General features: G+C 32.9%; 1 protein-coding gene across 4 annotated transcripts in view; it reads right to left on the bottom strand.

The window, feature by feature from the left end:
- Window positions 1-2,337: 2,337 nt before the first annotated feature.
- The window catches only part of LOC135838384 (POU domain protein 2-like), a 125,036-nt gene continuing 102,465 nt past the window's right edge, over window positions 2,338-24,908 (bottom strand). For 2 of the 4 annotated variants that reach the window (XM_065353987.1, XM_065353990.1), the window contains exons 3-10: window positions 16,855-16,917; window positions 10,497-10,597; window positions 8,151-8,297; window positions 7,831-8,061; window positions 4,488-4,577; window positions 4,031-4,370; window positions 3,579-3,951; window positions 2,338-3,486 (exon numbers count right to left, since the gene is read on the bottom strand). In XM_065353987.1, coding sequence (XP_065210059.1) covers window positions 3,276-3,486; window positions 3,579-3,951; window positions 4,031-4,370; window positions 4,488-4,577; window positions 7,831-8,061; window positions 8,151-8,297; window positions 10,497-10,597; window positions 16,855-16,917 — 1,556 coding nt within the window. In that variant the 3' untranslated portion in view covers window positions 2,338-3,275. Of the gene's footprint in view, window positions 3,487-3,574; window positions 3,952-4,030; window positions 4,371-4,487; window positions 4,578-7,830; window positions 8,062-8,150; window positions 8,298-10,496; window positions 10,598-16,854; window positions 16,918-24,908 lie in introns of all 4 variants that reach the window. The other 2 variants (XM_065353989.1, XM_065353988.1) reach the window with 2 other exon arrangements.

Raw genomic sequence — 24,908 nt, 5'->3', positions numbered from 1 at the left:
AGCATCTTCGAGGTATTTTTGTTGGGTCGAGGTTGAACGGCCTTGTCAATCTGTACGAAGAAGCAACCATGTAATAGAGAACAAGACGTAATTATGATGTTCAAATCATATTTTTGTAATACTTAAAAACCAAGTTCTTATCACACTGTATAATACGAGTATGTCAAGGTGTTTTGATCAGTTACCTATTTGAAAATTTCAAGAATTGTTCGGTTTCAAGCTCTTGAACTTTTTTTTTTTTTTTTTTTTTTTTTTTTTTATTATTATTATAGTCTACAGTGCAACCGGTAAAACAAAAACTGCTCAAGAAATCAAATTTGACTGACATTTTGTGGGCCAAAAAATGTAGTGTTGGATCTCTACAGCTATGGGTCTAAGAAGTCTGTAAAGACGTATTTTGGATTTTTGTAGTTGCTCAATGGGGGAGGGAGGGGAGCCTAAAAACCCCTAATTTTCAAAATGGCTCGAGCCCGAAACGTTTTTTACAAGTTCATTTTGGCCTGGACACTCCCCTAACTCAAAAGTGACCTTCCGACCTATTAAATTGGGTTGAAATTTCTCAAGAAATACAGATATTTCAATGAAAACGCTTTTTGAACATGTGTAAACAATTTTAAGCCCAAAATTGGGTCATGATTTTTGGTGTTTCTGAAAAAGTGGAATACGACCTATCTAAATGGGTTAAAATTTCGCGAGAAATTGAAACATTTCCACAAAAACGTATTTTGAGCATTTTGAAGAATTTTGAGCCCCGAAATCAGCTGTGATGATTTTTGGGGTTTTTGAAAAAGGATCTTTCGACCCATCAAAATGGGTTAAAATTTCGCGAGAAATTAAAATATTTAGATGAAAACGTATTTTGAGCATTTTAAAAAAATTATGAGCTTCAAAATTGGTTCAAAAAAAATTTGATTTTCGGGAATTTTGAAAAAGGTGTTATACAATCCATCAAAATGGATTAAAAACTGAAAAATTTTCATCCAAACTTATTTGAGCAGTTTTGAAACATCTTAAGCCCGAAATTGGTAATGATGATTTTTGGGGTTATTGAAATCAGAATGTTTTTAGAGCAGTAGTTTTAAAGGTTGATTTTTGAAAAAAAAAATGGATATTTTGCAGCCCATCAAATCAGATTGAAATTTAATTGTATGAGAAAATCAGTTCTTCTTCTGTTACATATTTAAAATGCTTTCGAATCCTATTCAAAAAATTAAGCACTCCACTACCACAATGCAAATCAAACAACAAATTCAAAACTGCTGTAGAACCCAGTTTATTTGTTTGATCAAGTTCCTTACACATGATTTTTTTTAAAATTGAAAACATCTATAATTAAATTACAACACTGGACCCTTCTCAGAAGAGCCATTACATGTTTTTTTTTTTCAAAAATCTTGAAAATCATGATCTCACTTCAGCCTCCTCAAAGTTCATCAAAACTGCTCAAAATAAGTTCTGATAGAAATTTTTGATTTTCTACTAGAATTTTAACCCATTTTGATGGGTCGTATGATACCTTTTTCAAAATTCTTGAAAATCAAGACTCAATTTTGAGGGGTCAAATTTCAAAAATTCTCAAAACACATTTTCGACGAACTATTTCAATTTCTTGTAACATTTTAAACCATTTTGGTAGGTTGCATGACACTTCTTAAGGAATCTCAAAAATCATGACCCTATTTTGAGGGCTCATCGTTCTTTAGAAATGCTCAAAATAAATTTTGACATAAATGTTGGATTTTCTGCTGAAATTTTAACCCATTTTGATGGGTCACATGACACTTTTTTCAGATTTCTCAAAAATCATGACTTAATTTTGGGCTCAAATTTATTCAAAAATGCTCAAAATTTTTTTTTAGTTTGAATACCTTTATTTCTCACGAAATTTTAACCCATTTTGATAGGTCACATGACACCTCTGTTGAAATTTCCTATATAATCACGACTCAATTTTGGAGCTTTTGATGCTCATAATAGTCATAATTCTTCAAAAATGCTCAAAATAAATTTTCGTTACAATTTTTCGATTAATCGCGAAGTTTCAATCCATTTTGATAGGTCGCATGACACCTTTTTCAAAATTCACCAAAATCATGATTTTATGATCCAATTTTGGAGCTCATAATTCTTCAAAAATGCTCAAAATTCATTTTCGTTGAAATATTTCAATTTCTCGCAAAATTTTAACCCATTTTGAAAAGTCACTTGACACTTTTTCGAAATTTCTGAAAATCATGAACCTATTTTGGGCTCGAAATTGTCGATCCAAATATTCTTTACCAATTCAGATAATCACCACACATACATTATAAAAAAAATAGTTTTATAATAAAAACGTAAGGACGTATATCTTTATTGAAACTTTTTAACAAAATCATTTGATAAAATTCTTTCAGTGTTGACGAATTACTCATCTTTCTTATACACGTTATAGGTACTCCATCAATTCGTATAATATATACATAATAAAAAAAATAATAATGCAAAAACAAAAAAAGGAGAAAAAAAATCAATAAATAAAATATTCAAACAAAAAAAAGAAAATAAAGAAAAAACCAATTCAACATAAGGAAAGAAAATAACGTCGTTTATGTATAACACACACATAAACATAGCAACATTGTACAAAAAAGAAAAAAAAACTGATTAATAAACTAAAAACGGATTATTTACAAAAACAAAAATACAATGAATATCTGAAGAGTGTCGAATGATAGAATTTTTTCTTTTTAAATCTACTAAATACAATTCTACTTCTACTTTTTCATAAAATTATAATAATGATAATAGAAATTTCTAACATAATAGTTACAGTTACTAATGATAAATATAAATTTGATTAAAATGTTCCACCCATTATGTTGAAAATTACGTATACTTGAAAAGTTCACTAATACCAGTATTTGGCAGTATTAACAGAATTTTATTTAAAAAAAAAAAAAAAAATAGTAAGAAATAAAAATTCTAATATTAAAAAAGGAAAAGTACATCTTATTTTTTTTCAAATTTCAATGTACTATTGTAGTATAAAAGTTGCAGAAATTTTTGTATTGAAAAATAGATTCGTATAATAAAATTGATTGTTTTTTGTTTTTTTTTTTTCAAAATTTTGCTTTTTCGCGTACAGAAATTCCATCTTAGACGATTATGAGATCAGATTACATTTACAAATATGTTGCTTATAATTGTTCTACTTATAAGAAAATCATCTAGGCGACAATTCTATTAAAACAACGTTAACGTACATAAATCGTTATAAATGTAACGTTAATAATTTATTCGGGTGAATCACGAAATTGTCGATCTGGATTATGGTGGTGATGATGGTGATGATGATGTGAATAAGAATGGTTATTAGACGTAACTAAAGCCAAAGGACTAGGCATCGAGTTAGCTACTATGCTAGTAGCCGAAGAAAATAAATGATTAGGAGTCGGACTACCCATCGTGACTGAAGGTGGATTAATCCTTTTTTCTTTCTGTCGCCTGAAACGAATAAGATATACTAATTAGATACGCTCTGCAGGAGTAATTTTATAATTCGAGGTGGATGTGATAGGATCGAAATATTTACCTACCTATTACAAAACCAAACCCGAACCACTTCTTTTTCCATGGTTAGATTTTCAGCTAGGATTGCTATTTCTTCGGATGTGGGCTTAGGATTAATTAGGAAAGCTTTTTCTAAGGAACCTCGGACCGTTGTTTCTATTGAAGTGCGTTTTTTTCTTCGTCTTCCAATAGTCTCCGGTGTAGTTAGCGGATTACTTAACGAGCTAGGATTGCTCATGGTACTATCGGCGTCTGAGAGCCACTTTTGCAGCAGCGGTTTCAGTTTGCACATATTTTTAAACGATAAATTTAACGCTTCGAATCTTGATATGGTAGTCTGAGAGAAATCATTTCCGTATAATTTTCCCATCGCGAGACCGACGTCTCCTTGAGTAAAGCCTGTGAAAATAGAATGTTATTTTTTGATTAGTCAAATGTAGATTAAAATAAAATATGAATGTCAAGCGAGTTTATTTACCTAATTTGATACGCCTTTGCTTAAAAGTTTTAGCAAATTGTTCTAATTCTTCGAGATCAGTTGTTTCGTCTAAATCTAAAAGACGCTGTGATGCTACCGAAGGTCTGATATGATGTAAACTGGAAGCCACTGTGTTGCTACTGCTATTATTATTATTACTACTGCTATTGTTGGTACTATTGTTATTTCCATTATTACTAGACACGCTATTATTATTAGTACTGGACGGTGTCGAACTATTGCTGTTATGCTGATATTGTTGGCACTGCGACTGTTGCTGTTGCTGCTGTTTTTGTAACTGTTGCAACTGTTGAGCTGCTTGAGCTACTGCTTGTTGAACCTGCGCAAACAAAAATCAACGATTGGATTAAGTATCGACGAGTTTTGAAAATTTGCATTAAAAAACCCCCAATTCCAAGCACAGGATAGCAATTAGGAAGGATATTTTATATCATACTTGTATAGAATGCGGCGTTGAGGTGTTAGAATTCGCATGCGGAGAAACAGTATTACGGTGAATGTATCCAGAATTACTCGAAAGCAAACCCTACAATACCATCACCAATTATTGCATTTGAAATTACATAATATTCTATAGATTACCTGCATTAAAAAATATCTACCTATTCATTGACATAAAAAAATCAGTTGGTCTTCTGTAGATATGGGTCTAGTAGCCAAAGCTTGCGCACAATACGTTGCAGTCAAATTTTAAAGTAGCCCCCCCTCCTCATTTTGAGTCAAAATGAACCGTTGTAGAATTTATTCAAAAGTGACCTTGTGACCTGTCAAAATAGGTTAAAATTTCGCGAGAAATAAAGATATTGCAGCAAAAAAGTATTTCGAGCATTTTTGAATAATTTTAAGCCCAAAATCCAGTCATCAACTTTGAGATTTCTGAAAATTTTTTTTTTTGAGGATTTATTATTATTTGGATCAGTGGTAGCTCCCCCCCTTATTTCGAGTGAAAGTGAACCGTTGTAGAATTATTCAAAAGTGACCTTGTGACCTATCAAAATGGGTTAAAATTTCGCGAGAAATGAAGTTATTTCAACAAAAAAATATTGTTGAGATTTTTTGAATAATTTTGAGCTCAACATCGGGACATGACTTTTAAGATTTCTGAAATAAAAATTTCAAGTCCCCCCCCCCTCATTTTGAGTGAAAATGAACCGTTGTAGAATTATTTAAAAGTGACCTTGTGACCTATCAAAATAGGTTAAAATTTCGCGAGAAATAAAGATATTTCAACCAAAAAAAAATTTGAGCATTTTTGAATAATTTTTAGCCCAAAATTGGTTATGACTTAAAGATTTCTGAAATAAATTCATGTAATCTATCAAAAAAGGGTCAAAATTGTGCAAGAAATACAAATGTCTTGACAAAACAATTTTTTATAGCATTTTTGAACAATTTTGAGCCAAAAATTGGTCATGATTTTTTGAAATTTCTGAAAAGGAATAATGCGATCTATCAAGAAGGGTTAAAATTATGAGAGAACTACAAATGTTTTAACGAAATTATATTTTGATCATTTCTGAAACATTTTGAGCCAAAAATCGGGTCATGTCCTTCAAGATTTCTGAAAAAAATTCAAGTGCCCCCTCCCCCTCGTTTCGAGTGAAAATGAACCGTTGTAGAATTATTTAAAAGTGACCTTGTGACCTATCAAAATGGGTTAAAATTTTGCGAGGAATAAAGATATTTCAACCACAAAAAATGTTGAGCATTTTTGAATAATTTTGAGCCAAAAATTGGTAATGATTTTTTGAAATTTCTGAAAAGGAATAATGCGACTTATCAAAATGGGTTAAAATTACAAGAGAACTACAAATACTTCGACGAAATCGTATTTTGAGCATTTTTGAATAATTTTGACCCCCCCCCCCATCCCCTCTTCCAAATCAGATCGTTATTTTCGATAATTTTGAAAAGGTGTCATGAGACCTATCAAAATTAATGTTAAAATTTTCAGCATAAGATCAGAAATTGCCATCAAATCCAATTTTGAGCAGTTTTGATGAATTCCAAAGCTGAATGATGAGATTAGGATTTTCCAGATTTTTGAAGAAAAAAAAGTCGCTTCCTTCTCCCCCTTTCAGTATCGAGTAAAAAATAACAGTTGTAGAATTATTCAAAAGTGACCTTGCAAATAAAAATGTTTCAACGAAAATGTTTTATGAGTATTTTTGAATAATTTTAAACTCAAAAGCTGACCATGATTTTTGAGATTTCTAAAAAAAAAGTATCATGCAATCTATCAAAATGGGTAAAAATATCGCGAGAAATTAAAATATTGCGACGAAAATGTATTTTGAGCATTTTTGAAAAATTATGAGCTTCAAAATTGGGTCTCAAAAAATCATAATTTTGTAGTGAATTTTTTTTCAAAAAAAAGGTGTCAAGCGACCCATCAAAATGGGTTAAAATTTCACGAAAAATTGAAATCTTTTGACGAAAATTTATTTTGAGCATTTAAAAAGAATTATGAGCTTCAAAAGCTCCAAAATTGACTCATGATTTTCAGGAATTTATAAAGAGGTGTCATACGACCCATCAAAATGGGTTAAAATTTCAGCAGAAACTCAAAAATTTGTATCAAAAGTTTTTTTGAGCAGTTTTTATGAACTTCGAGCCTAAAAAGAGATCATGATTTTTGAGATTTTTGAAAAAATGGGAATTGAAATGTGAAAAATTGATCATTTTTTTCAGTTTTTAGAAGTGCGACAAAATTTAAGGATTCCTTGAAAAATCGTGACTTCTAAAAAGTTTTTGAAAGTTGCACAAAAATTTGAAAAGTCTCAGATAGAATTTGTCCCGATATAATATCAAAAATTCATGAAAAGTTTACCCAAGTTTTCAAAAGTCTGACTTAATGTCAAGAATGTATCGTGACAGTGTCAATAAATCATTAGGTAAATTGAACTTTTCCCATAAATTTTCAAAAAGTAAAATTGTAGGCTGGAGATAGTTCAAAACTGATTTGAAAAAAATTTAATAGGAATTTTTAATTTTATGCTGAAATTTTAACTCATTTTGATAGGTTACGTGACACTTTTTCAAAAATCTCGAGAATCATTGACTCGATTTTTGGAGCTTTCAAGTCTTCAAAAATTCTTAAAAATATATATTTTCGTCGAAATACTTCAATTCTTCGCGAAATTTAAAAACCATTTCGATAGATTGCGTGACACTGATTCAGAAATCTTAAAAATCATAACCCAACAATTTATTGAACTTGCCAGTTGGAATGTAACACTAAAGTTGAATGTTTTGCCTATCTCGATCGTTAAAGGAGCATTCATCCTACTAGTGAAATACGTCGCATGTTTATTTTTCGTGTTTTTGTACAAAGAGCTGGATTAAATTCCGAATCGATTAGCGAAATATTTGAAATATTGGAAGCTTTCCATAATTAAGCGAATAACACTTGCCATGAAATTTGACATAAAAAAGTTGAACATATCGCTCGGTAGTAAAATGAAATACCTCTCGGTTGACCAATACGTTCGTATATAATAATGATACGAAAAGATTTGGAATATATTACAACGATGCCATAAAATTTACTATCTTTGAAAGATAAACTGATTTTAAACAGCTTAAATGCCAAAACCTTCGCCATAAGTACCATAACCAATAAAAAGTATAACAATCGTTGGTATAAAACCAGATAATAAATTTCATAATCATGCAAAATAACAAACACCGTTAAAATAAATTTATGCGATAAACTACCACTTATAAAAATGAGATACTTGTAATAAAAAGTAAAAAAAAAAAAAAGAAAAAAAACGTACCTGATTTTGTAAATAAAACGAAGGTTGAGATAATTGCGAAGGGGTAGTAGGCGAAGCGGCAGCAGCCGATTGTTGAAATAAAACAAATTGCTGCAGCTGTTGTTGGAAAGCGTGTTGTAAAACTTGCAACTCTTGGGGCCCGAGGGATGATAAATTTGGTATAGGCAACCCAGCTAGCTGATTTTGTAACAGAAGTTGCTGTTGGCCTTGAGCTTGAGCTCCCATCATTAACTGCAACACATAAAATATCATTTCAATATACGAGCTTTACAAATAAGTATTTAGGCTGCTGGATATTTTTAAAGAAAAATTATTCGTACCTGATTTAAATGACCAGTTTGTTGAATGGCTGCTAAAGCTGCTTGCAAGTTATTAGGAGAAGGTGGTGGGTGAGTGCCGCAACCATTACTAGATGTTACTTGATTAGTTGAACTGGGCGAATTCGAGTGTCTCTGAGATCCTGATACCTGTACATAGTAAGCGAACGTAAGAAAAATTCTAATTTTAGTTTAAATATTTCAATTGATGAAAAAACAAGTTTAATTTTACAACCGTTCGGATTTATTAAACCTATTTAGTATCACAATGGATTTTATTTGATACTTCGGTACAGCTATGTATCTCATTCAATTACCAAGCTAGATGACCAAATTAACAAATTTAAATAGCCGACCGAACCGCATTTAAAAATACTCGACTGCCATTTGCATACAAATACGTACGTCAAGATGCTATTGTCAAGATTTGAAAACGTTAGTTGAAATTTTACACTGCGGTTATCCTTATACTTATTGATATTCTACGGTCGAGCAGTCAAATTTAAACGTGTAAATTTCATCCTTCGCGAAAATTTTCCAACTACGTTTGTATAAAATGTCTCGAGACTCGGTGTAACCTACCCCTTTACCACAAACTCGTTCAAAAACACCCTTTTAGGTATACTATTAATAATTGAAACGATTTCCCATCACACGTTTATTCGACGTTTTGTAAAACAAACGACTACGAAATGCTGACTAGTTTATTCAAATGGTCTGAAACATTCACGAATACCGACCAAAAAACCAACCAAATCAGCAAGTTATTTTTGAATTCGTTATTGAAATATTACGCCCAGGATACCACCTAATGCATAATGTATAGGTATGCCCTGCATATAGCAATAGAATGCTAAATTTCTCCAATTGGTATAATTAGGCGATTTACAACGATTAACTTGCTCACGTATTTGCGCTACAAATGGTAATGCGTAAATAAAATATTATTCATTTGGTGGTAATTTCGGTAGACGCAGACGGTACGTTCTCGAGATTATCTTTCCTACATACTCGTAGGATACCTAGCTAGATGATAATTAAAATGTATTTAATGTAAACGTTTGCTTGACTGAGCTAAGAAAGAAATTACTTTTCGAGGTGTTAAGGTTAAATGTAGTTTCGTGAAATTTATACTCAATGGCTGTGCAGTAGCCATTTACTTTACCTATACAATTACGCAGCCAGATTATCATTGACTGAGAAATTTTTTCCAAAGATCGTTTTCAACGTTTGTAGGTAGTATTTAATTTTGTAAATAGGAAAAATTAAGCTTTCGTAACGAATGTTGGTAATTTGAACTCGTTATAGCATGGATAAATTTTCTAGGTAAATCGTGTCATAAGATTCAAAAAAGTCGAGATAATCCAGCTCGATACATTTAAATTATTCTTGCTCTGATTTTTTCCTCGTATATTTTTCATTTCAATTTCAAATGCATACTCGAGTACGTATTTATATAGTGTTGATTACAAGATGATAACGTTGCAAACTATAATTTTCATACTTTTGCTACAATTATTAATATTGTAATACTATATTAGTTAAATGCCGAAAAAGTTATCATCGTTTAGAATCAGATTAGTAATACTGAATTCAACCGAGCGAAGTATTATTCGTGAAAAGGGAATATATGAGGAGCTTGGTTACAAAGTTAGACAAACGCCACAGGGTTGATTTTGAGAAAATCTATGTTTTTTGTTACAAAAATATACAGCATTGTAAAGGTGGGGGATTTTTGACAAATTGTAGTGATGATACTCAGTAACAAAAATACAAAAAATATCCTTCCACCATCACCCCCCACCACTAATAAAAAGAACCTGAAAATGCACTTGTCTGATTTTGAAACTAAGATGAAGATAATTTGAAATTGAAGCTGTCTAGATCAGTTGGGTTTGTATACGTATAGGATTTTTAACCCTCTTTCCATTTCTGTGGTCCCCTAGTTTCAAAATAGTACATAAAAGGTCGAAAAACGCGATCAAAGTTGCGCCTTAGTTTCAAACACGGACATGTGAACATTATCTTAGTTTCAAAATGAGACATATCCCATCATCTTAGTTTCAAAAACAGACATATCCTGGATATGTCTGTTTTTGAAACTAAGACAATTTGCACATGTCTGTGTTTGAAACTAAGGCAAAACTTTGAGCGCGTTTTTTACCCTTTTATGTACTATATTGAAAATAACAGACCTCGGCAATGAAAAGGGCGTTAAAAATCCTATAAGAATCAATATCTAACTCGATTTTTGTAGATCTGGCGTTTGTCTAACTTTGTAACCAACCTCCTCATATTGTATAGGTATCATTTTCTTAAAACGAATAAATTGAAAATTGGTTCACTTACCAAATTTATGGCTTCGGTATCAGCGGAATCAATGGAATCGTTTACATCATCACTATTAACTGAACTATCGTTGCTGTCTTCACTAGCTTCGTTAATAGTATCTAAAAACAGAAAAATTAAATGATGAAAAAAATAAAATGCAAAATAATTTTATAAACATGATTACGTCATAATGAAATATCAAACATGGATGAATTGGTGATGATGTCATTAATTTAAATGATTTGCTTAGAATTACGTCATGAATGTAGGCGCCATTTTGTTTTGTGTTGTTATCACTGTTATCGTGTTATCAGTTGGTTTTCATTTTGATTTTCAGGATCAGACTTGAAAGTTGAGGGAAAATGTTCCAAATGTCGAAGTTCAACGAAGGAAAAGCTATTCGTAGTATTCGTGAGCAATTTCTCATGTCGCAAGTAAGTAGATACTAGATAAGTGACAGTAAGTAGGCACATTTATCGCTCTCCACCTTAAGCCTTTCATTTTAATCCAGAAATTCTAATGTATAGGAAGGTGTGAGATTCAATTGCTAACAGATTGGGGTCTGCATTATCTACATTTTATTTTATAATATCATTGATTACTGGATTGCTCAACTGAAATTCACCGGAAAACTTTCGTTGGATTGCATAGGCCTACCCAGAATAATCTTTGGCCAAAGTAATAACATATGAAGCTCATCATTATTGAATTCGTTGGAAGACCTTTTCGAAGACCGGAAGCTGATTAGAAACGCCCGAAGAAATCATAAGAAACACTCTCGGACAAGTTATCGAAGTAAAGTAAGTAGACGAACGAAATGTAAGTTTGATATTTTAATGCTAGATATGCCTAAACCTATAAATACTTATGTGCTCGCTGCTCGGTTCTTTTTCATTGAAGCAAACTGGCAAAGTTACTCAAGTACATAGATGTAAGGTTTACGTAGGTCTAGGTACTTTCACCGACGACGTAATGAAAAATGGTTTTGATAATGTGTGTTAGAGTGAAAGGTCCTCGTTTAAAAAACACTTCAAACAAATAATACCGAATTGAATATTTCAGTTGCAGGCGAGCAGTTCCATATTAAATTAACCAGAATGAAGACTCGAAGATCGGAATATACCTTTACCTATTACCTACATCGTTTATTTCAAAATGTAAGTATGATTTCCTAAGGTAAAGCTGCCCAAATGCTGGCAGTGCTGGCACCCTGAGGTGTTTTTTTTTTGGATAAATGCAACCTGACAAGCCATAGTTTGAAGTGCTATTGCTATACCATAGATCACACTTGGGTTCTGGTTTCAAAATAATATCAATCGAAAGCAGAGAGAATTTCGCATCTTTTGACGTTTTGAATACCTTAGGTATTTTCGAAAAATAAATCAAATTTATGAGCGAGATTTCTTCTTGGAAATTTCATTTTTTTTTATTGCCTTCAAGTGGTCATTTTAAAAATACAAAAATCCAAAAGGAGAAGCTCCAAAGTATCCAAAAGGGACCAATTGAAAAATAAAGAACAAAATTTTGTCAAATTGACGTATAGAAAGCTGAAAGTTGTACTCCATTTTCGACTCGCACAATCGATTAAAAAACTGTTTCAAACAGTTTTGACCTGCAGTTCTGGAGCCTCCAACAAATTTTTAAACGTTGAAATTTTCGCTAAAGTTTATCTAACGAGGGAACTTCTACAACTCGTCAATTTCGATCGAGCTGAAATTTGGCTCAACTGAAAGAGCATGTTATTCAGATCTCAGAATCAAATTTTCAGGCTTCAACTGCCAAAGTTGATTTTTAAATTTTTGGCAAATTTTTGAAAATAACTGAAATAAGGTTAGCTCATTTACTAACAAGGTTTTCTTAAAAATGGTTGGTGAACTTCGAGATGAAAATCTGAAATTTAGTTTGGATACTAAAGTCGACTCCCCATCCATCGATTGCCACTGTAGGTTTGGTACGAGGTCGCGGAGGGGAGAGCGATGTAGACCTACGTATACACCTATTGGGTCGCAAATTGTAGGTATTTGCGGCCGTGATGGTTTGTACCCCTGTCCCTGTTGTGGCTCACTGAAGAGCCTTACAGGCTTCCGCGTCGTGGCTAACTTAATGGCCGTACGCGGGCTGCGTCCCTATCAGGGATGTTCCTTGACATGTCAAATAACTTTTTTGACATTACATGTCAAATAACTGTCAAATAACTATTAGTGTCAAATAACATGTAAAATTACATTTGAGAATGTAAAATAATTCAGCCAATCACAGACAAGGAAAATTCACTGATAATAACTGATAACTCAGTAATTTTTCAGCTTAAGAATGAATTATGAATGATTACGAGTCAAAATTCGTTTCAAAATGGAAAAATTTTAAATAAATTACCACCAGTAAGGCTGCAAAGAGTAACACTTTCATTTCATCTCATGAAATAACGTTAAAAACACAAAATCACAGTCGAGTCAATGAGAATTTATTCATTAATAGGTATCATTATTCGGATTTGTTTTCACAATCATTGCTCTTCCAACAGTATCCTTTGGTCTCATTCTCATCTCATTCCTTTTCACATTTATTTTCACAAAACTTTCAAATCTAATTATACTCAAATTTCAAATCAACGCAAATGAGTTAAATCAAACTAAGTTCAGTTCAACATCAAAGAAACAGAAAGCTCAATCAAAATCAAATACCTACTTGTTAATTGGCTTGTGAGAATTCGATTTTGAGCATTTTTGTAGTTTTTTTACATTTTTTTTAGTTATTTGACATGTGTCAAACAATTCGCGTTATTTGACAATGTAAAATTACGTTATTTTACACAGTTATTTTACAGTAAAATAACTCGAGTTATTTGACGGAACATCCCTGGTCCCTATCTCCGTTGTGGCCAACTAAATGGCCGTACGGACTTCTGTGCGGTGGTCAACTGAATGGCCGAGCACAGGCTACAGAAACCTATCTTCCGTCGTGACCAACTGAATGGTCGTACGGACTTCCTTGTGGCGGCTAACTAAATAGCCAACAAGGGAGACAGAGTCGCGAACAGAACGAGAGTACTTTAAAAGAAGTTTATTTCGTCAAGTTCTAGACACAGACTAATTTTTACACTGGACTGTCCGAGTATTTATATCCGAGCCAGTCCAGGGTAGAAAATGTACATCTTACGAAATAGAGGGAGAATGCGAGAGAATGCCTGCTGAGAAAAGAGAAATCGTCATCGCGAGCCTAAAATCGTACGTACGTACATACATACATATGGTTTTTGTATCTTTTCTCAGCATCCTTCTCGCGCATTCCCCCTACACCACCATTTTCCAGCAGATCTAGAACCTCCAGCAAAAGTTGACTTTTCTCCAGTGATTTCAAATCATTTCACATTCCCCAAGAAGTTGTAACTTGTAATCAACTTTGGCAACTGGAAATTTAATCCTGTTATAAAGTCAAAATCCTAAATGGATTAAGGTCTGCAGTAAATCGTAAATCCGAAGTGACCATTTTGAAAAGTGCATTTTTTTCAAACTAAAAAGATCTCAAATTTGGAAAAAATTCCATAATTGTCAATTTTACCCAAAAATTACTCGAAACTCAATCTACCTCACTAAGTCGACCCCCTCCCCCTCCCGAATTCATTCAACATCATTTTCCAGCTGATCTGAAGCTTCCAGAAAAAGTTGGCTTTTTTCCAGCAATTTCAAATCGCTCCAGAAGGCGTTGCGTAATCATTTTCGACAGCTGAAAATTTAATTCTATCATAAATTCGACGTTCCAAATCGATTAAGGCAGGTGATTCGCAAATCCGAGGTGACCAGTTGAAATTTTTTTTTTATTTTATACCTACCTACTTACTTATTATTTTTTTTTCAAGCTGAAAAATCTCAACTTTTGCTGAAGGCTTCAGATCAGTCTGGAAATGGTGTCAATCGATTCGAAAGAGCGCAGGGTCCAATTCAGAGAGTAGACGAAGTCTTGACTTTTGGGGTAATTTGTTGCAAAAATTGTCAGGCTTATTTTGGGACTTTTTTTTTAGATTCAAGATTTCTCAACTTTTGCTGGAGAAGTGGAGACTCAAGTTAAATTGGTCTGAAAATAGTGTCAATCGATTCGTAAGAGGGGGGGGGGGGTGTCGACTTTAGTGTAGAAGCTGGATTTCAGATTTTTGTCTCTGTGTGTTCAATTTCGACAAATTTTATGATATTTTTTAGGGAACTGAAATTTCCAAAAAATTGTTGGAAGCGCCAAGTGGCCTAAAACCATTCCCATGTGGATTCAGCATGTTAAAATGAGAGTACTTATACAGTGAATTTTTGCTTTGCAACTTCCTTATATAAAATTTTGCAGAAATTTAAATATTCGAAAATTTTTTGGGGGCTTCAGAACTGCTCAAAACTGTTCGAAACTGTTTCCATTCAATTCGGGGAGTCGAGAATAGGGCACATTGCATACCGAATTTGAGCTTCCAAGGTGAAATTGGTGAGATTTTGATTTTTTTTCTCATTTTTTGGCCCAGATTTGATTTGTTAAAAATTTATCAGAGATCTAAAAATGCTCTTTAGCACATGAAATTTTGGCTGATGATGTATTTTTTCAAGCTCTGTTGAATTATAGCTTGATCTGGGTCAAATATTTTTCTGTCGGTTGGGAAACCTTCTTTATATTAAGATGATTTCAGACCAAAATTCCTGTACCTACTTGGCTCTTAATTTATCCAGTCACCAAAGTGGCCACTTTTAGGGTAGGTGGCCACATTTGGGAACTTTACCTTAGCAAATATTTTAATTTTGGTATTAAGATATCCTGATTTCTGATTGGAGTTCATTTCAATACTTATTGGAAGACTCCAAATTTCAACCTTCGACTCAATTACAGTCTAACCAGAGCACACAGAATTTTAATTCAACATCCGACAAAAGGGACCAACCCTCTTAGTACCTAATCTAATTACAAACAGCAAAAATTACCATAAAAGTAATCGAAAGTTTTACCACACAGTAGAAACTCCACATCTATGGTATGATGGTGCTATTATCAAACCGTATACACAAAAAATAACCAAAAAATATGAATTTTTAATAATTGCTCCATCGTCGAATGCGGGTTACCGCACGAGACTCGGCTGATGACGCATTTATCGTGATTTATAGCTAATTTTTAGTTATAATGAGAAATGCGGGCTCATTGGGTAAGTCTCATTAACTCTCCCAAATAACCAGAAGGGTGATGTAATTGATAATACATTCAATCACGGCCATATTTATTAGCATTTGAGTAAGTAACTAAAAACCCTCCAAAAAAAAAAAAAAGGTGTCGACAATTACGCCCATGAATCAACTAGTAGCTCATACATACATAAAAAAAACAACCAAACACGAGAAAAAAATGAGTAACAGGCAAATTGTATCTAGATATGTGTAATACACGACAACATTCCCTGACACTCGTCGAGTCCATTTTCATGGCTAACGTACTCGCAAATTGGGTAACAGCATTGGTTCTCGTGTGAAGGGTTGCTTATCCCTTCAATTTTATCATTCCTACTTAAAGTCACTTTCTCTTTCTGTCACCCTTTTTTTTAACCCCTTTTTTTATTCACTATTTTAAATAAGCTTCGAAGCCATTACCCGATTTACAAGATGTAAACAATCTCCTGAGTAACTTGTTGGGGGCACGAGTACAACTTGTTAACGATGTTCGTATTTTCCGCTTTCGATTTCTGTCTTCTCTTTTTTTTTCACCTCCTCCATTCTTTTTTTTTATGTTTGTGTTTTTTTATACTGTACCGCCTGGTGTACTTTATTAGCTGTGTTTTATTTTCTCACACGCAGGGAATCAGCATTCGACATCGGAGATGAATTTTAAACGTGAAAAAATGGAGCTGGCAGACGGCGTAGAAAATTTAAGCAATTCGTCATCGTAACTACTTTGGTTGTTATAATTTAAAAGTAAGTATTCGTATTCGCGAATCGTACGAGTAATACGTGTTTACCAATGAGAATCTAACATAACGAAAGGGTTAATCCGGCCAAGATTCGTGTGCCATTCGATCAAATCAAAGGGTAATCGCGGCCGCTAACAGTGTGTCACGAATGATGGCTCGTGTTCCATACCCGAAGCGAATCTTTACCCCTTTATGGCTCATCTACGGCACGAGTCGGTTACCATCGTCGAGTACCGTTCGTTTTTTTAACCATCGTATCGTTTAAAAAAATGGCACCGGTGAGATATTAATAGACGCGTGTCCGCAACCCTTTCAAAGTGTTTAATATTTTCACGGTTAATTGTATATTCTTTTACATGTTTTGAAAAAAAAAATTAATACGTAAACGATCCTGCGTATACAGAAGCTGCAGGCGTGAAGTTAAATTATACAACAAATTGTACTCACTGTTTCGTAATGGCGATGGTGATTTTCTTTTCACTTTGCCTCGATTCTGTTCTTCTGTATTAGCTGCAACAGAAAGAAGAAAATACCAGAATTACAATACGTTTCAATCCAGATGGATTCGTTGGATGGCCAAAGAGTCGTAATAAAATCAATATGTTGCTTGAATATGCAATACGCACGTCGTCGGTCTGGTCGTCGACCAAACACCAAAAAGAAACAAAAGTGGACAACGCGGATAAGAAAATAAAAAAATATAGTCGGCTCCGAATTTAAAATTAATATTAAGCGCCAACGTCAGAAAGAACTGTTTGTTTTATCCGTTTTATTTTTCCGTATGGGTTCATTGAAAAACGATAAAGACCCTTTAGAATATACTCTTAAATACGTTTTGACCCTTCAATGCATCCCTTGGGAAGCACTGGGTTTGCCCAAGTTTTTGCTTTTTTTCTCTCTTTCTCTCTCTCTCTACTTTCTTCGTTGCCTTCTTTTTTTTCGCTCTCGTCTTCGGAAGCTGTACAGAATTGGGCAGAGTTCCTTTATAGCGTAGGTATTGTGAATATGTGTGTAGTCTAACACCATCCATCCACCTTGTTCGTCGGATCTTTCCTTTGCTATGTAAATAGACCACGTAGGTCTACTTCTATTATATTCTCCGAAGAATATGCTAAGAAATGTTACGACTACCTACCTACCTACCTATTTCCAATTCCATCGGTAGCTTTTTACTATATAGGTATTGCAACAATTTTACATGGTTTTGTAATTACCTACCTACCGATATTCGATTATCAAACTAAAACTGCCCAATGCTAGTAGGTAGGTACTATACAAAAGAATCTATTAGACGGATTCGGATTAATAATATAATTTTTAATCCAACAAATATCCCATATAAATTCAATCGGAAATTCAATTTAAAATGAATAATTGCTCGTTGCATTGTTATACTCTTATTATAGGCGAAGGCGACGAAACAACACGATAACAGCTGCGGGAATTATATTACGTGAAATATGCTCTAAAAGAAGAAATACCATCGTGTTCCGTTTGGTGAGCTCATTTCTCCTCATATACGAGATAATACAATTAGAATTACATCGAAGATTGGAGTACGGAGAACTCTTGGAAGGCATCTGATCAGAATGAGAATCGTCGTGTTGGTCGAATTAGGTGAGATAGTAGTAGGACTAGGAATAGGATTGTAGGAAGTTCTAGTTCACTGATTGTGAGTTTACATAGCTATAGGTACATATAATTATTATAAATAATGAAATGAGGTACTTTCATCAAAATCTCCCAAAGTATGGCTTCATTCAAACATTTTACTCAATTTTCTGTGAAAAATATCAGAATTCTATAAAATTGACCTACGATTTAGGTACCTATATCGAATTTTTGATCATTCGAATCGATTCATCATTCATGTTACAGTTTCAAGTCCTTTTAGGCGTCTCCTCTAGAAGATTTTTAGGTAATCCGGAATCCAGTTTTGAAAAAATTATTGTAAGAAGAACCAAAATGAAATTCAGAATCTGTTCAACACTGGAAAATATTAAAATTTGCTGAAGCCCCTAAATGGACTTAAAACCACCACCAATCGGTTTTGAAATGTCAAAAATAAAATATGAACCGACTCCAGCTTCTTATTTGGGTTTTTATGACATTTTGATTTTTCTATGAAAGTTTAAGGAATTTATAATTAGGGAAAATCAATCAAAAATTATTAAACGGTGAAGATCGAGAGAAGGAGATGGTGGAGAAAAGGTTCCCCTAGGGGAGAAAGTACTGAAATCTGGTCCTGATTTTGTGAAATTGCAAGCTGCAGATTCATCTTTGAGTAATTTTGCATTTTTAAGCACTAAAAAAATAAAAAATTGAGTAATGACATAAGAACGAAATTCCTTATTTATTTCAAAATAGGTGCCTACTTTACGATTCATTTTTTTCACGAGAAAAAAATACGAATTTCTATTCATTTACCCCTCCACCCCCTCCCCTCCTCCTTTCTGAAGGAAATCGCAAAATTTTTGAATAAGAATAAAAACGTATGTAAGTATCTACTTCTACATATTATTTTAGTAATGGAATAAAATCATCGATTAAATCAACGAGATTCTTGAATGAGAAATGATAAAACCACGAAAAAATACCTTAATGAATTGAAAATCTCAATTGAGTTGTTGTTAAAATGAATTTTTAATCATTTTGAGCAGAAAAAAATGTCATCAGTTTGATTAATTTTCAGGAAATTTTCCCTTCCCTTCCCTTCCCTTCCCAATTCTCTCACCTTTCACTTCTTCCTCTGCAGAGAAAATCTTGAAATTTTATTTTTTTTAAAAACAAAGAATAAATTTTCGATTGGTACTAATTTCAATTTTTTTTTCGAATATTTACCTAATATAAAAATAGTAAATTTTTCAATTTTCAACTCTTTCGATTTAATTTTTTTATTCATTTTTTCAAAAATTGAGCCTTTGAAGAATTATTTTTAAAAATTGGATGATTTTTGTTTTATTAAGATTTATTAATTGGTGTATAGATTTTTGGCTCAAACTGCTTTTACTTATTTAAATTTTTTAAAGATTAAAGCATAGGTTCAAAAGCCATGTTCAGAGTTCCTGGTCTTCTCGGCAGAACAAAAATTTCCCCTCCCTTCCCCTGCCCTATTTTTGCAAACGTAATTAATTATGTTTTTCAATTCTGAAAGTGAGCTGAGCTTATCCAAAAATTTATAAAATGATTTTTTTTTAAATTTTCTATTCTCTTTTGAAGAAAAAAGTTTATTGGAAAAAATAAGGAAATGAGAGGGGTACGAATAATGAAGGGTTTTAAGCTGAAATTTGAAAAAGAAAATGGTCTCATCACTCAAAAGAGTTCTTACATCAAATTTTACATTTTAAAAATTATTTTCGAAAAATTAACCCTCGAAGGAGGGAAGGATGAAAAAATCTCAAATCATTGAAAAAAATGACGTTAGTTCTGAATCCCAATTTCGAAATCTTTTTGACCCTAAACTCAAAACTGATTACCTAAAAGGGCTAAATATTTCTTTCATTCACAATAATTTTTTTTTAATTTCACCCCCCTCCTCACCCTTGAATTTGACATAGTAAATATTACATTTTTTTTTTCAAATTTTGGGCTGCAATCCCTTTTTCTCTGATTTTTTTTTAGGTGGTAGGAGAGGGGTTCATTTTTGATTTTACGGTCAATTTGGTATTTTTGAATCGAAATCTATAACAATGCCTTCGAAAACATACAATTTGTATCCATCTAAGTAACTTTTTTCAGTAATAAATCTTTCCCCCCCCTTCCCCTCTCTCTTCCACAAATCTTGATTTTATCCAATTTTTTAAAAATAATTATTTTAAAATATTTGTCAGAACATTTCCTGTTGGTAGGTAAATAATTTTTTTTAAAAACTTTTTTCGTAAAGATGATCCAAGCGAGGTAGAAAGCTTATTTCGATTTGCATCATCTAATTTTCAACCTTTCGAATCGATTGGAAGCGATTTTGAAGCGTTCGAGAGTATTTGATGGGTTTTTGAAATTCACAGCTTTCAAAAAAATGCTGTGAAAAGGGGCCACTTTCAGTTGTATTCTCCAGAAACTTGACTCAAGACCTCTTTAATTGTGGCCCACTTTATCCATTGAGGTTAATTTTTCAGAATTCGTTCGAGATAGTGCCAGTTTAATTTTTTTTCGACTGGGTACAAAATGTAATTCATTATTTGAAAAAAAAAAAAAAAAAAAAAAACTAAATAAATAAAACGTGGAGAAAACATGAAAATATTTGCTTGAAAAATTGATTAGATTAATTATTGTATAATATTGGTCGCAAATGAAATGTAAAGATGTGAATATCGAAATTTTAGTACCTTTTTAAAAACTAAGAAGATCTGTTGATTATAATTTTTTGCTGAAATTTTTTTCTCAGCATGTGTTTGCTCAAGCATCAAGATCGATCAATGTCAAGAAAAGAAAATTTTCCATTACGTCAGTCTTCTTTGCCTCAAGTACATATGACGAGTAAGTACTTCATTTTACTCTCTTTTACTTCTGGGTTCTCTCATTATTGCTCTCCAAATTTGCTCATACATACAAAAACATTATTTTATTTCAACCTAATAATTTAAGTAGGTATTTATTTGTTATTACCAGTACCTGAGCTCGTTTTACTCCCCTCACCCCCTCCCCTATTCAGATCTACATTATAGATACAAAATAAACTACTCGAACGCGAGAGGGGCTCCATTAATGGTTTTTTATTCGTCTTCGATTCATATATAAAATGCAGGAACAATTTAAAATTATCGTCGAGGGTTTGACGGATTTAAGGACTATTTTGTGTCAAGCTTTTGAATACATACAGGGCTATAGATTAGATTGTATTGAGCGTTCGGTGGCCTAAAATCAATTACGAGCTAACGTAAATGCGATTTCGTTCGAGTAAATCTGAATGGGCTCGAGGAGTGACGATCAAAGCATTTTTGAAAATTTAATTTATCCTTTAAAAAGATGAAACTTATACTCCCCCACTTTTTTTTTCATATCTATATTTTCGTCATTGTGTAGACATCCCTTTTTAAAAATAATATTTGTTTTTTTTTTCTTTTTGCAGGCGTATTACCTATTTTGAAAGTCTATCCGAATATCTACTAGCTGCTGATTTCTGTTGAATGATCCAGAATATGCGCTGGTATGCGAAAAAAAGATCACTTTCGTACTTTGTTAGTGCATTTCGTAGTATCGAGCATACACATACAACATTATGTAGTACCTAAATGGTATTTCGGAAACGTGTCTTTGTAAAAGACCTGGGTGTTTAGGCCGAGGCGGCGATTCGCACTCGCACATATGGTAAGAATGTGATGCTGATGCTGGAAATTGCATACATTAAAAATGCACGACAAAGTTATCGGTCGCGTCGGCTTCGGCTACTGTGAGCTGAGAGCATCGTTAACACGCTCTTCGGCTTCGTATAGTACATACATAGAATAAAAACGCCGTAGCCGAATAGGCAATAAAAGCGACCGTGGGGGTGCTGTCGATATTTCATTTATTTGACCTTGATTTAGTCCCTTCTTTCTTGCATACATTTACAATATATACGCCGTTGTTATTATAAAATGCTCGAAAGCCGAACCAACGTTCTTCTCGATATTCGAGATGGTTTTTAGGGTGTTCGTTTGTTTCCGAACAGGGCTCACTTTGTGTGTCTGTGTCTGCGCAAAATCATATGTACCATATACCGACGAATTGCATTGAATATATTCTGACCGTTCTGTTTTCGCTTCGGACTCGCATCTGCATACTATCAAAACCTCCACCCCCTCATTCCTCCTGTCTTTATCCTTCGTTTGCCTACCAGGATGCAGAGAGTGCATCACCCACAATCCACATGCACTTTGTGTACACATAGAGTGGTGCAGTTGTTCGTAAAAGGTATCTTTTATCGTATACTATATTTAGCCTGAAAACGAAAACCAGTGGTTTTCATCGCTTCGCAAGATGCCATATTTTGGGAACTTTTAATTAATCTCTCCTTCTCCTATATATACGAGTAATAGGGTTGTTAAAAATCAACCCCCCTAATTTCGCGGTGGACAAAATGAAAAACGAATGGCTTATTACCTTTTTTCTTCGCGCAGCCTGCAAAAGCGTGCAATTTTTCCACTTGTGCGGAAGAAGAAAATACGACTCTCGGAACCCGAGAATAAGAGAAAACTGAAGTAATTTAATAATTCGTCTTAGTACGTTTTAGGCAAGACGATTATTTTTTAATCACAGCTTCCATTTGGAACCCTCTCTCACTCGTCCATTTAGGCGAAAACGTGTCTCGGCCGGCGCCATAATTCATCGAAAATGAAAAACTCATTCTTTTCGTTGTTGGCCTCCGCCGTTCGATAAACAATAATTTTCTTGAATCATTTTACAGATATTTGTTTTTGAAAGTTTCGCTCGGCCAGGAAATTAACGACGATGGATAAAAGAAAAATTACCTCCCGTCTTCCTTCTATACGCCGCACACTTTTACAAATCGTTATTATTTCTCCAAAGCTTTATTATCCGCTAATTAAAACTAACGATGGTGTTTTTAGCTCTCCCTCGACCCCCTCTTTCCTTTATTTTTTCCGCTTTATTATATTTTTCTACTTCTATACTTCTATAATAGGTGCTTTTTCATTTTCCTCTTTTCATTTTTACTTAAAAGTTTTACGCGTCATTTGCACTTTTTTTCATTTTTATAAAAATTTCTTCATAATTTAATTAACCATACTCGCGTAATAAACGAGAACGAAATCGTAAATACAATTATTGCCGAATTCAAACTATAATCTATATTCTTTCGGGGGTTAGCTTTTATAATGAAAAATAATCGCTTTGTATCCACTCGAAAATTATGATTTCTTTTTCTTAATTTTTCTTTCTCGAGAGTTTGCGTTTTGGTCTTTCTTATATACTTAATTCTTATGGTTTGATTTATGGCGCGAATTTCCTGCTTGTAAATTGATTATAAAAAGTAATTGAAATTTATCAATTTTTAGTTATATAACTTCGATGTTCGGATTATGTTCGGCGGTGTTTCAAACTTCAAAGTGTTTCAAAATGGTTCGAGTTTAATATCGAGAGTTGGTACCTAAGTATACGTAGGGTATTATTTTTTTTTTTTAGATATTTCGAGAATCTAGATTCTACTTTTTGCATAATAGATTTTGGAAGGTATTCATTTTATATTCGAGTCTTTTTAAATCCGTCGAAATTCCTAAAAAAAAAGATCAGTTTTTCATTCATAATCTCCCAGGTTCATTCTGGCGCTTGATGCTCTATAAATTTTTATATCTTTTTATAAAGCCAATTTACTACTCCTCCTCCCCCCACTTTCCAAAACCATGATTATTTTGAAAAGCAGAGCATCATTTTGTCTTTCGTAATCGATTGATGTGAATTTTATTACCAACAAAATTTCTAGGGGGAGAGAGAAGGAAGAAAAAGATGGGATTTTTATTCAAATCAAAACAAAACCCTTCCAAATTTTCATTTTTTAAACTCATAATTTACACTTTCTCATTGAAAAGTTTTTTAATTCAGATTATAACGTGAATTTTGCTTTGAAAAAAAAATCATTCAGATTTTCCAAGGGGAGGGAGGCAAGATGATATTTTCGTCAAAAACGTCATAAATTTCTATTTTTCAAAACTCGTAATTGGTTCGTCCTTATTGAAAAATTTTAAAATCCAGATAATATGTTAATTTCGCTTCGAAGCAAATTGTAAAATTTATGTCTCAGATTTGTTAAGGAGAAGTGGAGGTGTAAGGGGAGCAATTAGGATAAGATCTCATTTAAAACTCCTCAAATTTCTGTTTTGAAAATTTCTCATTCGAAGCTGTCTCGTTGAAAAATATCAAAATTTAGAACTGGAGTTCTGTTTTGGAAAAGGAGAAGAGAAAACAAGATGAGCTTATTTTCGTTTAAAATGCCTTGAATTTCCATTTTTTTAAATGGAATTTCCTCATTAAAAATATTTTCAAATCATCCAGATAACGTGAATTTTGTTTGGAAAAAAATTGTCAAATTGATCTGAGACCTTTTAGGGGGGGGGGGGAGACGAGATTTTCATTCAGGACCTTGGAAATTTCCATTTTTTAAACGAATAAGAGTCTTTCATTAAACAAATTTTCAATCCAGTTTTTGTAAATATTGATTTCAAAACAATGAAATTTATATCTCAGTTCTCGGATGTTCCAAGAGTATAGAAGGAAGGGATAAATTTTCATTCAAAATTACACAAATTTTCAATTTTTTTCAAACTCATAATTGACACCTTCTTACTGGAAAATGTTTTCAATGAAAATAAAAGAAATCGAACAAGAGAATCGATTGTTGGTTTTGCTGAACTTGAAACTGAAAAGTCCGAACATTCAAATTTCGATGTTTTTTTTATGCTCAAAACATTTCAAATTCATTTTTGATTTTATGATAATATAATTTTAAAAAAATCAAAAGCTCAAAATTCCAACAAATTGTGTCTATTTTGAGATATTTTGAAGTT

The sequence above is a fragment of the Planococcus citri genome, chromosome 3 (genome assembly GCF_950023065.1).
Source record: "Planococcus citri chromosome 3, ihPlaCitr1.1, whole genome shotgun sequence".
Taxonomy (NCBI): Eukaryota; Metazoa; Arthropoda; class Insecta; order Hemiptera; family Pseudococcidae; genus Planococcus; species Planococcus citri.
The sequence above is the reverse complement of the archived record's forward strand: the minus strand, read 5'-3'. Positions and strand labels throughout refer to the sequence as shown.